Raw genomic sequence first — 12,290 nt, 5'->3', positions numbered from 1 at the left:
GCCGATTCCAGACGGCCCTCTGCAATCCAAAACGTTGCGCGTTGTCGCGCATCATCGCGCGGAAAACGCAAAATATCAAGTCTAATCTTTATTCCAGCAGAAGATTTCATGAGTCAGAGTTCACTTCCTTGATGCACGCAAGGGGCATTTTAGCACGAAAGCTGTCCAACTGTTGGTTGGCCGGTTTGTTTGTCTCCTGCCCTTATGGGTCACTTCTCACGGTTGGTCCTTCTCAGTGGATATTGCCCATTCCTGCCTGGGCCCCTTCCTGATTCTCCCTCGCAGTGCCACCTCGCCATTTGATTTTGCACCCCTGTCCGTGTGTCCTCCATGCCTTCTGTCCAGCCACCTCCCACTCCGTGTTTTTCAGGGCTACCTGGGAGGAAGTCAACTTCTCAGCCTTCTAGAGCCATCAGCCCTCCAGCATTATCCTTCTCCGTCACTTCTGGCACTGCCAAGTTTGTGGCAGCAGAAGGCCAACAGGGTCTCTGCCTGAAAGGACAAAAGTAGTGGCAAGAGGGCTGCCAGTGCTGTTGCCATTGCCACACACAGCTCCAAGGGCATCACCACTGCCTCACGGCCCTTGCAACGAAGGTTGCTACTCAAGCCCCTGGATGTGGTGCTTTGAGGTCACCCGAGACTGCAAGCTAGAGTGCATTCCATCAGGAAGAAGCAGCGCTGTGCAGTGGTTAGCGTGTTGGATAAGGATCAGTAAGACCCCGGTGTGAATCCCCACTCTGCCACAGAAGCCCACTGGGTGACCATGGATCAGTTCACAGCCTTGTACGGGTAAAATGAAGGAGGAGAGAATACTGTTTTCGGATGCTTTGGGCCCCCATTGCAGAGAAAAGTGGGGTATAACCCTCAAAATAAAATAAAATTTAAGAAGGAAGTGGACAGGGTGCATAAAGAGTAGATAGCTCAAGCGGGGCTGCAGTACATGCAATGAGGCACCGAAAATATGGATGTGCCAAGATCCAGCCAGGTAAGAGGCTAGAAATCTATCCGTGGAATCCCAGCGCAGTTTTTCTTGGTAAATAGCAATAGTGAGGGGAGAGGAGATTCAGACTGACACTTAGGGTTTCTAACTGTGCCTTAGAAAATTCTTGGGGATTTGGGGGAAGTACCTGGAAAGGGAACTCTGTGGGGAGATGATGTCACTCTAGGACTTCTATTTCTCCTGGACTGTATGATATACCATAGAGTCCAAGGCTATCATTTCCTCCCGGGGTGCTAATGTCCCCAGTCTATAATTCAGTTGCATTTCTGGGAGAACTCCACCCAAATTTTATAACTGTATGGGACCTGAGTACAGAGGACTGGCGTGTATTATTTCACTTTTCCTCCATCCTCATTTTTGTGCCCTCAAATGGCTCCCCAAAGCTGCTCCCCCTAGGAGGTGCTTTTGTGTGCCCTCCAATGAGGCAAAGAGCAGCTCAGAGGGATATCACTGGAGGTCAGAGTTAACAAACCCCACATGCAGCCTCAATCCAAAAGGGCCATCAGGACAACTATTTACCAAGAAAGACAGTGTCATAGAATCATAGAATCATAGAGTTGGAAGGGGCCATACAGACCTTCTAGTCCAACCCCCTGCCCAGTGCAGGATCAGCCTAAAGCTTCTCTGACAAGTATTCATCCAGTCTCATCTTGAAAACTGCCAGTGAGGGGGAGCTCACCACCTCCCTAGGCAGCTGATTCCACTTTTGAACTACTCTGACAGTGAAAAAGTTTTTCCTAATATCCAGTCGGTACCTTTGTGCATGTAGTTTTAGCCCATTGCTTCGCGTCCTACCCTCTGCTGCCAACTGGAACAGCTCTTTGCCCTCCTCCAAATGACAGCCTTTCAAATATTTAAAGAGAGCAATCATGTCCCCCCTCAACCTCCTCTTCTCCAAACTAAACATTCCCAAGGCCCTCAGCCTTTCCTTGTAGGGCTCAGTCTCCAGACCCCTGATCATCCTCGTCGCTCTCCTCTGCACCCTCTCAATTTTGTCCACATCCTTTTTGAAGTGAGGCCTCCAGAACTGCACACAATACTCCAGGTGTGGCCTGACCAAGGCAGTATAGAGAGGGGCTATGACCTCCTGCGATTTCGATGCTATGGCCCCTTTGATACAACCCAGGATTGAATTAGCCTTTTTTGCCACTGCATCACACTGACTGCTCATATTCAGTTTACAGTCCACTCTTACCCCAAGATCCCTTTCACATATACTACTGCCCAGAAGTGTATCCCCCATCCAGTATTTGTGCTTCTCATTTTTGTGGCCCAGATGTAATACTGTGCACTTGTCTTGGTTGAATTGCATCCTATTCACAGCTGCCCACTTCTCCAGAGTATTCAGGTCTTGTTGAATTTTAATTCTATCTTCTTGGGTGTTTGCTACCCCTCCCAATTTGGTATCATCAGCAAATTTAATGAGCAGCCCTTCCACTCCTTCATCCAGATCATTGATAAAAATATTGAAAAGTACCGAGCCCAAAACCAAGCCCTGCGGCACCCCACTGGACACCTCCCTCCAATCTGATGAAACGCCGTTGACCACCACTCTTTGAGTGCGGTCCTCCAACCAGTTCCCTATCCACCGAACTGTCCTATAGTCTACTCCACAGTCTTCCAGTTTGCCCATCAGACAGAGGCATTCAGTGTCAGAGAGGCATTCCCAGATCTACCAGGCCATGGCTGGTTTGACCCTAAGTTCATTGGGCTAAAAATCTGCTCTGCCCACAGCGTTATTATTTAAAGGTTCATGTACCTATGAGAGTATATAACAGCAACAATGAACTGTCAGTTATGGGGAGAAAAAAATCCATTGCTGCATGGAAAACGGCCGGAGGGAACAGAGAAAAAAAGAATTGGAGGCAAATCAAATAAAATGGAAGTAAGAACCAAGAAACTGCAATACTGACTTATTACCTGCAGCAAAAAAAAAAAAAATCTCCTCTTGATAGTTCTGAAGCTCATATAGAGAGATTGAAAATCAAGCCATGTAAATGAACGGGGGCGGGGGGGGGGGGGGAGATAATAGCACAAATAGGTAACTTAAATTAACCTACTGGTTTACATCACTGTTTTGCTTTTCCAACACATTATTTTTTTGCAATTGCATACAGATTGCTAGGCAGTTAAACCTTATAACGGGGGGAGGGGGGAGAGAGAGAGAAAGCCTCCTAAAATCAGACTGAAGCAATTCTAGAATCCCAAAGGTCTGAGCTTCAACTAGAGGCAGTAATTGGCGGGAGGCTTTTCTTCGGCACTAGCGGAAGCGAAGAACAGCCCTGGCAGCCTTTATAATATGTCTCCACTCCAGAGGCAGGTGCAATTATCTCAACAGGCAGGCAAGGGCACCACAGAAAACAGCGCCAAGCGGGGAAACCCTCAGCACCCACCGCCACCCTTCTTACATGGCCATCTGTAAGGAATCATTAACACAGGAGATAAGCCAAGGAATCAAATCCAATTTGAACCACCCCTCTCTACTATGAATCGGAACAAAACCAAAACCAAAAGCTAAACCATAAGAAAGGCTTTTTTAAAAAAGAAAAATGTTTCTGGCTCACAGGTCTGTCCAAATTTTTTTTTTAAAAGTGGGCTTGCATAGCCTCCTGGCCCCCAACCAGAATGAACTGGGTAAATGTGCAAACCTTACATCTGGGAGGGAGTTCAGTGCTTAAGTTCTAGGAAAAGTGATGCTCGAGGGGGTCTGGGTAGGAAATCTTCCTTGCAACCACAGATGTGTGTGTGGAGAGACAGCATCATCACTCCTTAACGAAGGAAACGCACCCTGCATGGGAGCATGCCTTTAAAAACCTATGGTAAGTGGGGGGGGGCATGGTTTGGGGAGCAGGAATTTTGGGTGCAGGAGCGGCAAGTGGAGAGTTAATTCCCCCTCCCCCATCACTTCTCCAAGTGGGCTTTTCCTGAGCTGTCAGGGTTCCATTTGACCCATCCACTTATGACACCTAGTTGTGTGTATAAAGCCCCCTCGAGTCTCAGGCGACTTATGGTGACCCCGTAGCATTTTCAAGACGAGAGACGTTCAGAGACGGTTTTCCATTGTTGTATCTGCACAGGGGCTTTGGACGTCCGTGGCCGGCTCCAGGGGCTAAGCAGAGAGAACCCCGCTTAGCTTCTGAGATCTCACAAAGCTGGGCTAGCCTGGGCCATCCAGGTCAGGGCAACGTTCAGTTAGACCCTAATGATTTTTTAGGTTACAGATTTTGATCCTGTTTCACTGCCTTATTTAAAACGTATACAAACTGCAGGTAGTTTCAAGGGTGCTTGTTAAGGTAACATGTTTCTTTTATATGATTTTAACATATGTGCGTGTTGTGTGCTGTCAAGTTGCTTCTGACTTACGGCATCCCTGTGAATGAGTGCCCTCCAAAATGTCCTATCGTTGAAAGCCCTGCTCAGATCCTGCAAACTGGAGGATGTGGCTTCTTTTATTGAGTCAAACCATTTTGTTTTGGGTCTTCCTCTTTTCCTAGTGCCTTCAACTTTTCCTAGCTTTATTGACTTGACTTCTCATGATGAGACCAAAGTATGATAGCCGCAGTTTGTCATTTTAGCTTCTGGGGAGAAATCAGGCTCGACTTGGTCTAGAACCCACTTATTTGTTTTTTTGGCTGTCCATGGTATCCACAAAACTCTCCTCCAGCACCATATTTCAAAAGAAATACCATTTTTCTGGTCAGCTTTCTTCATTGCCTAACTTTCACATCTATACATAGTAATGGGAAATAACATAATATGAATCGTTTTGATCTTGGTCTCCAGCAACCTTTCCTTACACCTAAGGATCTTTTCTAGTTCCTTCATGGCTGCCCTTCCAAGTCACAGGCCTTTTCCACGTGTCCTTAAAGGGACAGCCCACTCACTGTACACTAAATCAAAAAGAGTCCAGTAGCACCTTTAAGACTAACCAACTTTATTGTAGCATAAGCTTTCGAGAATCAAGTTCTCTTCGTCAGATGCCTGATACAGAGACTCTGTATCAGGCATCTGACGAAGAGAACTGTGATTCTCGAAAGCTTATGCTACAATAAAGTTGGTTAGTCTTAAAGGTGCTACTGGACTCTTTTTGATTTTGCTACCACAGACTAACACGGCTAACTCCTCTGCATCACTGTACACTGGCAGCTTTCCCTCTTGATTCCAGACGTCTCCGTTTTCAAAACAGTTGCAGGCTGTTTGGCTTCGATTTTGTTGGCACCTTTACAGGGACCATAGGTAAGTGCATTTCCCAAAAAGGTGCTGAGAAAATGGAAGCCAAACAGCCTGCAATTGTTTTGAAAATGGAGGCGTCTGGAGTCAAGGGGGAAAGCCGCCCGTGTTTGGTGAGTGGGCCGTCCCTTTAAGGATGTACAGAAACGGCCTCAGTCTCCTTCTGATCTCATGGTTGCACTCTCCCTTTTGGAGACTAAACAGCCAAAAAACATCTCTGGTATTATTAAACATTTCCACATTTAATTAGAAACATATTCAAAACTGCAACTCTCCTTAATTGTGGATAAGTGTAAGTGTGTGTGTGTGTGTGTGTGTGTGTGTGTGTGTGTGTGTGTGTGTGTGTGTGTAAAACTAACCAAAACTTCTATGGATCAAAATCATAGATCAGAGAGAAACAAGTGTTACATTCCTAGAGAAGGTTCTTGTGAACCAAGTGGCCTAGAATTCTTGTCCTAGTGCCACTCTGCCCCCTTGTGGCATACATGAGGATTCCTCCCAACCTATTCTACCTCAATGGCAGGTTCTAGTGAAAGTTTATGGAGGACTTTTGCAGAATTATTTCCTTGCTGGAGTAATAGTGAAGCTATTCAATCTGCCATCAACTCAAAGGAACTGCAGTGCACCTAGAAAAACCAGAGAGATAAGACACCGGATCCAGACAATCTCTCCAACTCTTAAGTCCAGAATTAGAAGTTCAGGAACGAAAAAAACATTTCCAAAAAAGGCGGCAAAGGGCATCTAATGCTTCCACCCCCAAAATGTTGCATGTTCCTCTGTCTTCTTTCCTCCCAGTCTTTGCAGGTTGAAAAAGGTCTGGTTTGATAAGTGTTGCAATAATCTCGCTTTGTCCCTCTCAGGCAAGGAAACAGGATTCTCCAAAGAAAGACCTGTCGTTCTTCCAGAGCTGAATCTAAGCAGGTGCCCATAAGAGGTTGGCTACGGAGCCACTTGAGTACATGGCAAGTGAGAAATGCGATCCTGTTTTGTTCTCCTCCTCCTCCTGATAGTGTTTTGCCGTCTTCTGGGCATGGAGCAGGGGTCACTGGGAGTGTAGGGAAGGAAGACAGTTGTGAATTTCCTGCATTGTGCAGGAGGTTGGACTAGATGACCCTAGAGGACCCTATGATTCTATGTTTCAATGGCTGGTTTATTTCTAATGAGCACTAATAAACCTCACATTGTTTCCTACGAAGCCAAGCCCAGGCTAGTTATCCCTCAGGGCACCACCTTCCATGGAGGCCACTTCTTGCTTTTCTACTCCATTTGATAAACTGGGCTGGGGGAGGAAATGGCAGCATCGAGAAGAAGAAAGCAGTTTAGCAGAGGCTGGCGATCAGAGGGGTTGGTGGCGGTGCACGGAGAAGGAATCCTGGATTGTGGGTTTTCTTGCCATGGTTTTCTAGAGTCTGCCTCACCAAGAGGTAGCTGCTCCAGTAAAGTTCCCACAGTGTTGTTGGACTTGAGTCCAGAAGGCCAGAGTGACTTTGTGCACAAAGAGCCGCATTCCTAACAGGAAAAGTATTGTAGTCTGCCTGTGAGAGCCCCTTTTTGCGACAGGCAGGGGAAGGCTTTGTTTGTGGCAAGGGAAAGGTTTTGTGTCACGTGGTTAGGAGAGACATCTGAGAGACTAGAGACAGACCTTTCCGTAACGTGGAAAAGATGCCATGGCTTCGGTTCAAGCATAGGAGAGAAATGGATCTACTCTGTTGGGGCTGTAGGAAGGCTTGGCTTAGCTGCCACGATGCCCGATTTCAAAAATGCAAGCTTTCCCAGACTTGTATTATGGGTTAGTTTCATGCGAGTGCATCAGGGATCCCCCACCTCCACCATCCGCCCCCCGCCACCACTCACCCACTGCGGGGGAGGCCTCCCAGGCACACTGGGAGTGATGCAATGGCGTCACTTTCTGGAAGTGACAACATCACATCCAAAAAGGTGAGTGGTGTGGGCCCATGCATGTTAGAACCCACCGAAAAGGTGTTCTGGCCCGTATGGGGAGTGACATCACCCAGAGGAAACGGGGCTAACAGGGATTCCCTGAGGCAGTCCATCTACAACAGTCAGGTGGAGAAGGGGGATCCCGGAGGCACAATCACTGGCCAGGGGATTCGGTTCCATTGCAGAACCCTGGCTGAGGAAGCAGAGGGAAGGGAAGAGCTTGCAGCCGTAAGGAGGGGAGCCTGGGGTAACTGTGAACATACTGGACTGGGAGTGGAGAGATCCGAGTTCAAATCCCTGTTTCACTTTGAAGCCTACTGGGTGACTCTGGGCCAATCAGCCTAATCTTCCTCACAGGAGCAAGATTCGGGAGCTTTTAAGAGTCAGAGTCTATGACGAAGGGAGCTTGACTGTCAAAAGCTGACACCCTGGAAATCTAGTTGATCTTGAATGTGCCACAGAACCTGAATCTTCTGCTACAGTCTAACGGGGCTTCCCACTTGAAACTGTCTTCTTCACAGGATTGCTGTGAAGCTAAAATGGAGGCTGGCCTGGGCTCCTTGGAGGACGGGGAAGACGAAATCATGGTAAGTTGCCTACCCATCCTTCTGGAAGGTAATGGCGAAACATAGGCACGTTTCTTCAGGAGCCAGCGTGCCTCTGATTTGTATCAGGCTATGCTCAAAGGATCCAAACTGTGGCAATGGAGTCACAGCAGTTTCTAGTGTGGCCGCATAACAGTTTTGTGGCCACCAGGCAAGGTGAGCTTTTGTGACACTCCCAGTGCCCCCCCTTTTTTTTGTTGCTTCCCCTGATTTCTTTCACCATTTAGGAACAACCAGATTTCCTCAAGATGAAATTTTGGAGTCAGCTCAGGGAAGGGGGCTTCTCCTCTGAGATCATCCCTCTCCGGATAGGTAGCTGGGGATGGCGTCAGAAGCTGGAGGACAAAGGAGGAGGAAGAGGAAGGAGGAGAGCAGCAAAAGGTGGCCTGCAGGAATGAAAGCTAAAATAACCAGAGAAAGTGACAATGTTAAGGTGTGACAGGAGGAGAGAAGAACAGGCGTTGGTCCAAAAACACAAACAGAACAGGGATCAGTAAGTAGGTGGAAGTGGAGAGCGGACAGCTGCTGCCAGGGACCCAATCCACAGAAAACAAGGTGCCTTTGGGACTTGAGAACAACAAAGCACCCTCAAAAAGGACCAACATAAGTAAGGACCCCTCCCCCAGGACGCTGTTCCCATGCAACTAACTGCATTTCCCACGAAGAGGGGAGGGATTCAGAAAGGAACTGGCCCACCTAGTTATTTTAAAGGGTTCCCCCCCTCCACCTAGTGATCTTGTGGCAGGAGTGGATGGTGGCACAGCTCACAGGGATTGCCTCCCCATGAAGGGGGACAAAGAGGTGGCGTTGTTGCCTGTGGCCATCAGGAGGTGGTAAGAGAGCTGTCGGGGGACCACTACCCAGGTGATAGCCATGCACCTCCACAGTGCTTCAGCTGTGGCCCTGGCAACTCCATCACCACCTTCCAACGCCTCCAATAATGCTGCCACCTCTCCCCTCACTTCAGCAATACTAATTTGGGTGTGGGGGGGGGGGCTAGGATATTCCCTGTGACCCACTCCACAGTCTGCTGCTTTGAGAGCTCATTTAACTTTTTCTCTTTGTATAAGGTTGTGGCGAAACGGGGCCTTTCCTCCCACTGGTAGACCCCGTTCTGCCTACCCCTCCCTTTCCACCTCTGGCCAGGCACCTGAAGGGGCTGTCTCCCTTTCCTGTCTCCGGGTAGTTGCTGCCACCACTGTCCCTGTGTGGGGTCCTGGTTAGGCGGGACAGCCTCCTAACCTCCCTCCTCTGCTAGTGGGCCCAAGCGGTTGGGGGACTATGTGGAACAGAAGAGCTTTCTTCCTTCAAAAATTCCCAAACTCATTTATTTAACTTCTAACCACACACAGGCAAATATACAGTGAACGGAAGGAATAATAAAACAGAAACAGAACCCCCCTGCTCTCTCTCCCTCATGCCCTAATTCAATGTTGTGTAGGGCAGGCCCGATTCTTTGGTACCTGGGGTTACACTAGATCTCCCTCTCCCCTCAGAGCCATCTCTCCCTCCGCTCTCCAGCCACCAACTGTCCACTCCCAACTCCCACTGACTCGCTCTCCCTCCGATCACATTCCACTCCAGAACATAGCTAATTGCAGCCCTCTGCAGCCCATAGAAAGTTAACTCCACAAACAGAATGGCGTTTCTCCACAAAGGTAATGGAAAACAAGAGAAATATTCAGGAAATTAAATTTAAATTTATTATTTTATTTTGTTTTGTGCTTTTGACACATTGTACTAGTCTGGATTATGGAAGAGTGACTGTGTGGGAGGCCTAGGTTCTTTCTGAGTTAGAATTGTACCCCCCTCTAAAGCCCAAAAGCAGTCCCTGAATGTGTTCGATTACCAATATTTGCCTTTAAACTTGTGGAATTAGTATACTGCCCTTAAACATGGAGGTTCCATTTAGCTATCATAGCTAATTGCCATCAGTAGCTCTCTCCTCCATGAATCTGTGCACACTCATTTTAAAAAGCCACCTCTGCTAGGGAGCTGTCTTTGCACCTTGTGGCAGTGAGTTCCATAAGAGCACGGTTTCATTCAGAACTTGAGAAACATGCCATCGTGCTCTCCAAAGGGTGGGAGGAATGTCTGGAACCTACCAGATTGTCACAGCTTCCATTTCACCACCTGTCGTAGGTGCAGCTCACTCTCAGCTGCCACGATTGGCTGTTCGTTTTGTAGGTGATAGTTAATAAGGTGGCTGATGCTTTCAAATAAGGCGTCCTTGGTTCTCACCTGGAGAGGCAGAAGAGGAAAGGGGGCTGAGCACCTGTTTGGCAAGGGGCTCCTGGACCTATCTTTGCCAACTGGCTTAATCTGAGCCAGTTGTCTGAGCAGAAGGAAAAAAATCTCATGCTGGAATTCGTTCTGGAATCCGTCTTGTAGGCCCACCTCTTTTCCTAACTATGTCCACTCAGCCACTCTGTGGCAACACCTTTCATAAAGAACAAGAAGTCGTATTATATAAGGAAGGTAATCTGAGCACATGCAGAGTGCTTTTTCCTTATCCCTGGGAACCCCATCTCTAAAACCATCAGCAGTCACTTGGAATGGAAGAACGAGGCTTCTTTTCTAGCAAATGGCCAGGCTCCCCCACAGGCCTTAGCTAGGGTTGCCAGTCCCTTCTTGGGGGCAGGGGATCCCCTGCTTCCACCCTCCACCACCCCCACCCCCACCCCCACTTACCTGGCTGGTGGGGGAGGCACGGGCCTCAGGGTGTGTTCCTGGGCAGCAGCGCAGTGCGCTCCCATGGGCCAAAACAGGCCCAAAATGGCCAGAATTGGGGCTAAATCCGCCTAGACTGGGACAATGCAGTGCGGGGGAGTGCTCCCCCACCTGGCAACAGCCTATTCCAGGCCAATTCGGGCCTGATCCTGGCCATTTCAGGCCCATTTCAGCCCTATTAGGGCCCAAAACAGCCAGAATTGGACAACTGCCAGGCGGGGGAGTGTTCCCCTGCCAGGCAGCAGCCCGTTCCGGGCTGCTTTGGGCCCAATTCAGGCTGATTCGGGCCCTCCACAGAGCACAGGAGCACTCCCGGGGGAGGCCATGGCCTGCATGATGACGCCACTGCCCAGAAGTGAGGTCACTGTGCAGGCCTGGGGCGTGCACGCAGGTGCATGCAACTAACCCACCAAGAAGGCAGGTGCTGGGGCCCCAACCACCCGCTGGGAGTACAGGGGGACCTGGCAACCCTAGCCTTAGCCCATCTTCTCTCTTTTTGGAAATCAAGCTCAGCCCCCACCTCTCCAGTGCCAACATTATGAAGTCTGCAAAACATAAACTTAAAGTTCCCTGTCATATCCCTGTATCATCACTGGACCTCCTGCTGCCCCCCCCCACCATGGCCTCCCAAACACCCAATAGCAAAGAGACAGGGCTACCCCCCTCCTCCATTAAAACTGGAGACATACCACACACAGCAGCCAAAATATTCTACTAGTAAATTTTCAAAGGGAAAGAATGACCCATATCCAGGTTTCAGCTAAAGTTCTATTGCTGAGCACAATTCCAGATCGAAAAGATCAATGACTCATGTAGAGAGGCAATGAGCAGCCTGTCTTGGGAGCAGCTCATTCTGCCTTATTTCTGCAAAGGATGTGATTGGATCATGGAATCACTTTGACTAGAAGGTTAGAGCAGACACACAGCCGGGGATCCTGTCCAAGGGATGAGTGACTTGGTTGAGGGGACCATTCCCACAGGCAGGCCGCGATACATGCGATGATGGGCCAAAAGGTAAGGCATCCCTTGCCCCTGCTCTGCCAGCTGCTTACCACTCCTTCAGGATCCACCAGGAGCAAATGTTTGGGTTGCCCATTGTGCATGCCCGTCAGGACGTACTGCCCAGGGTTGGTTATGCTGTCTCTCACAAGGAAGTCCCCATCCATCCGCAGCAACTTCTCCGCATCCCGCCGGCTCATCTTGCCATGATACCAGGGCTCCTGCTTGAGCTGTTCTTCCGTGGGGGCAATTGGAGCCTTCCGGGTCGGGGGGCTGGGCCACTGGTCCTCTATCTGGGGGCTGCTGCCCGCGCCGCAAGCTGACATGGATTCATGAAGCTTCAAGGCATCCTCAAAAGGCCCTGAGGAAAAAAAGTTAGGTGTGCTCAGGTGCAGTTGCAACCTTTCCCAGGCAACACTGAGGCTGGGGCATATGTGTGCTCTGGGCATGTACAGAAGGCTTCCTAAAAACACAGATTTCAACACTGTGAGAAGCTCTACTTTAAGAAAAAAGAAATTGCTTGTCTTTAGGGCTCGGGAGGGGACTGGGAAGCTAAAACCACCCTAGGGCAAGCTGGGAGGGCTGCCAGTGGTCCTCTGGGGCGGCAGTCCACCAGGAATTTCCTTGGGAAGTTAAAGAGCTGGTCCACTGCTGGGCAACTTTAAAATCCCGTTTCATCCAAACACAGAAATCCCACTATTGCGCGATGAGTCGGAGCGTTCCCACAGCGGGGGCTACCTCAGGAAAGAGTCACTAAAGAACCTTCTCTTTGGGAGGCATTGGCA

General features: G+C 49.1%; 1 protein-coding gene across 1 annotated transcript in view; it reads right to left on the bottom strand.

Moving 5' to 3' along the window:
* Positions 1 to 9,888: 9,888 nt before the first annotated feature.
* Positions 9,889 to 12,290, bottom strand: part of SHC2 (SHC adaptor protein 2) — a 29,536-nt gene continuing 27,134 nt past the window's right edge. Inside the window, exons 11-12 of the mRNA XM_054979640.1 lie at positions 11,559 to 11,866; positions 9,889 to 10,017 (exon numbers count right to left, since the gene is read on the bottom strand). Coding sequence (XP_054835615.1) covers positions 9,889 to 10,017; positions 11,559 to 11,866 — 437 coding nt within the window. The remainder of the gene's footprint in view (positions 10,018 to 11,558; positions 11,867 to 12,290) is intronic.

Source organism: Eublepharis macularius, chromosome 5 (assembly GCF_028583425.1).
Source record: "Eublepharis macularius isolate TG4126 chromosome 5, MPM_Emac_v1.0, whole genome shotgun sequence".
Taxonomy (NCBI): domain Eukaryota; kingdom Metazoa; phylum Chordata; class Lepidosauria; order Squamata; family Eublepharidae; genus Eublepharis; species Eublepharis macularius.
Note: the sequence above shows the minus strand (reverse complement) of the source record. Positions and strands in the feature narration are given on the sequence as shown.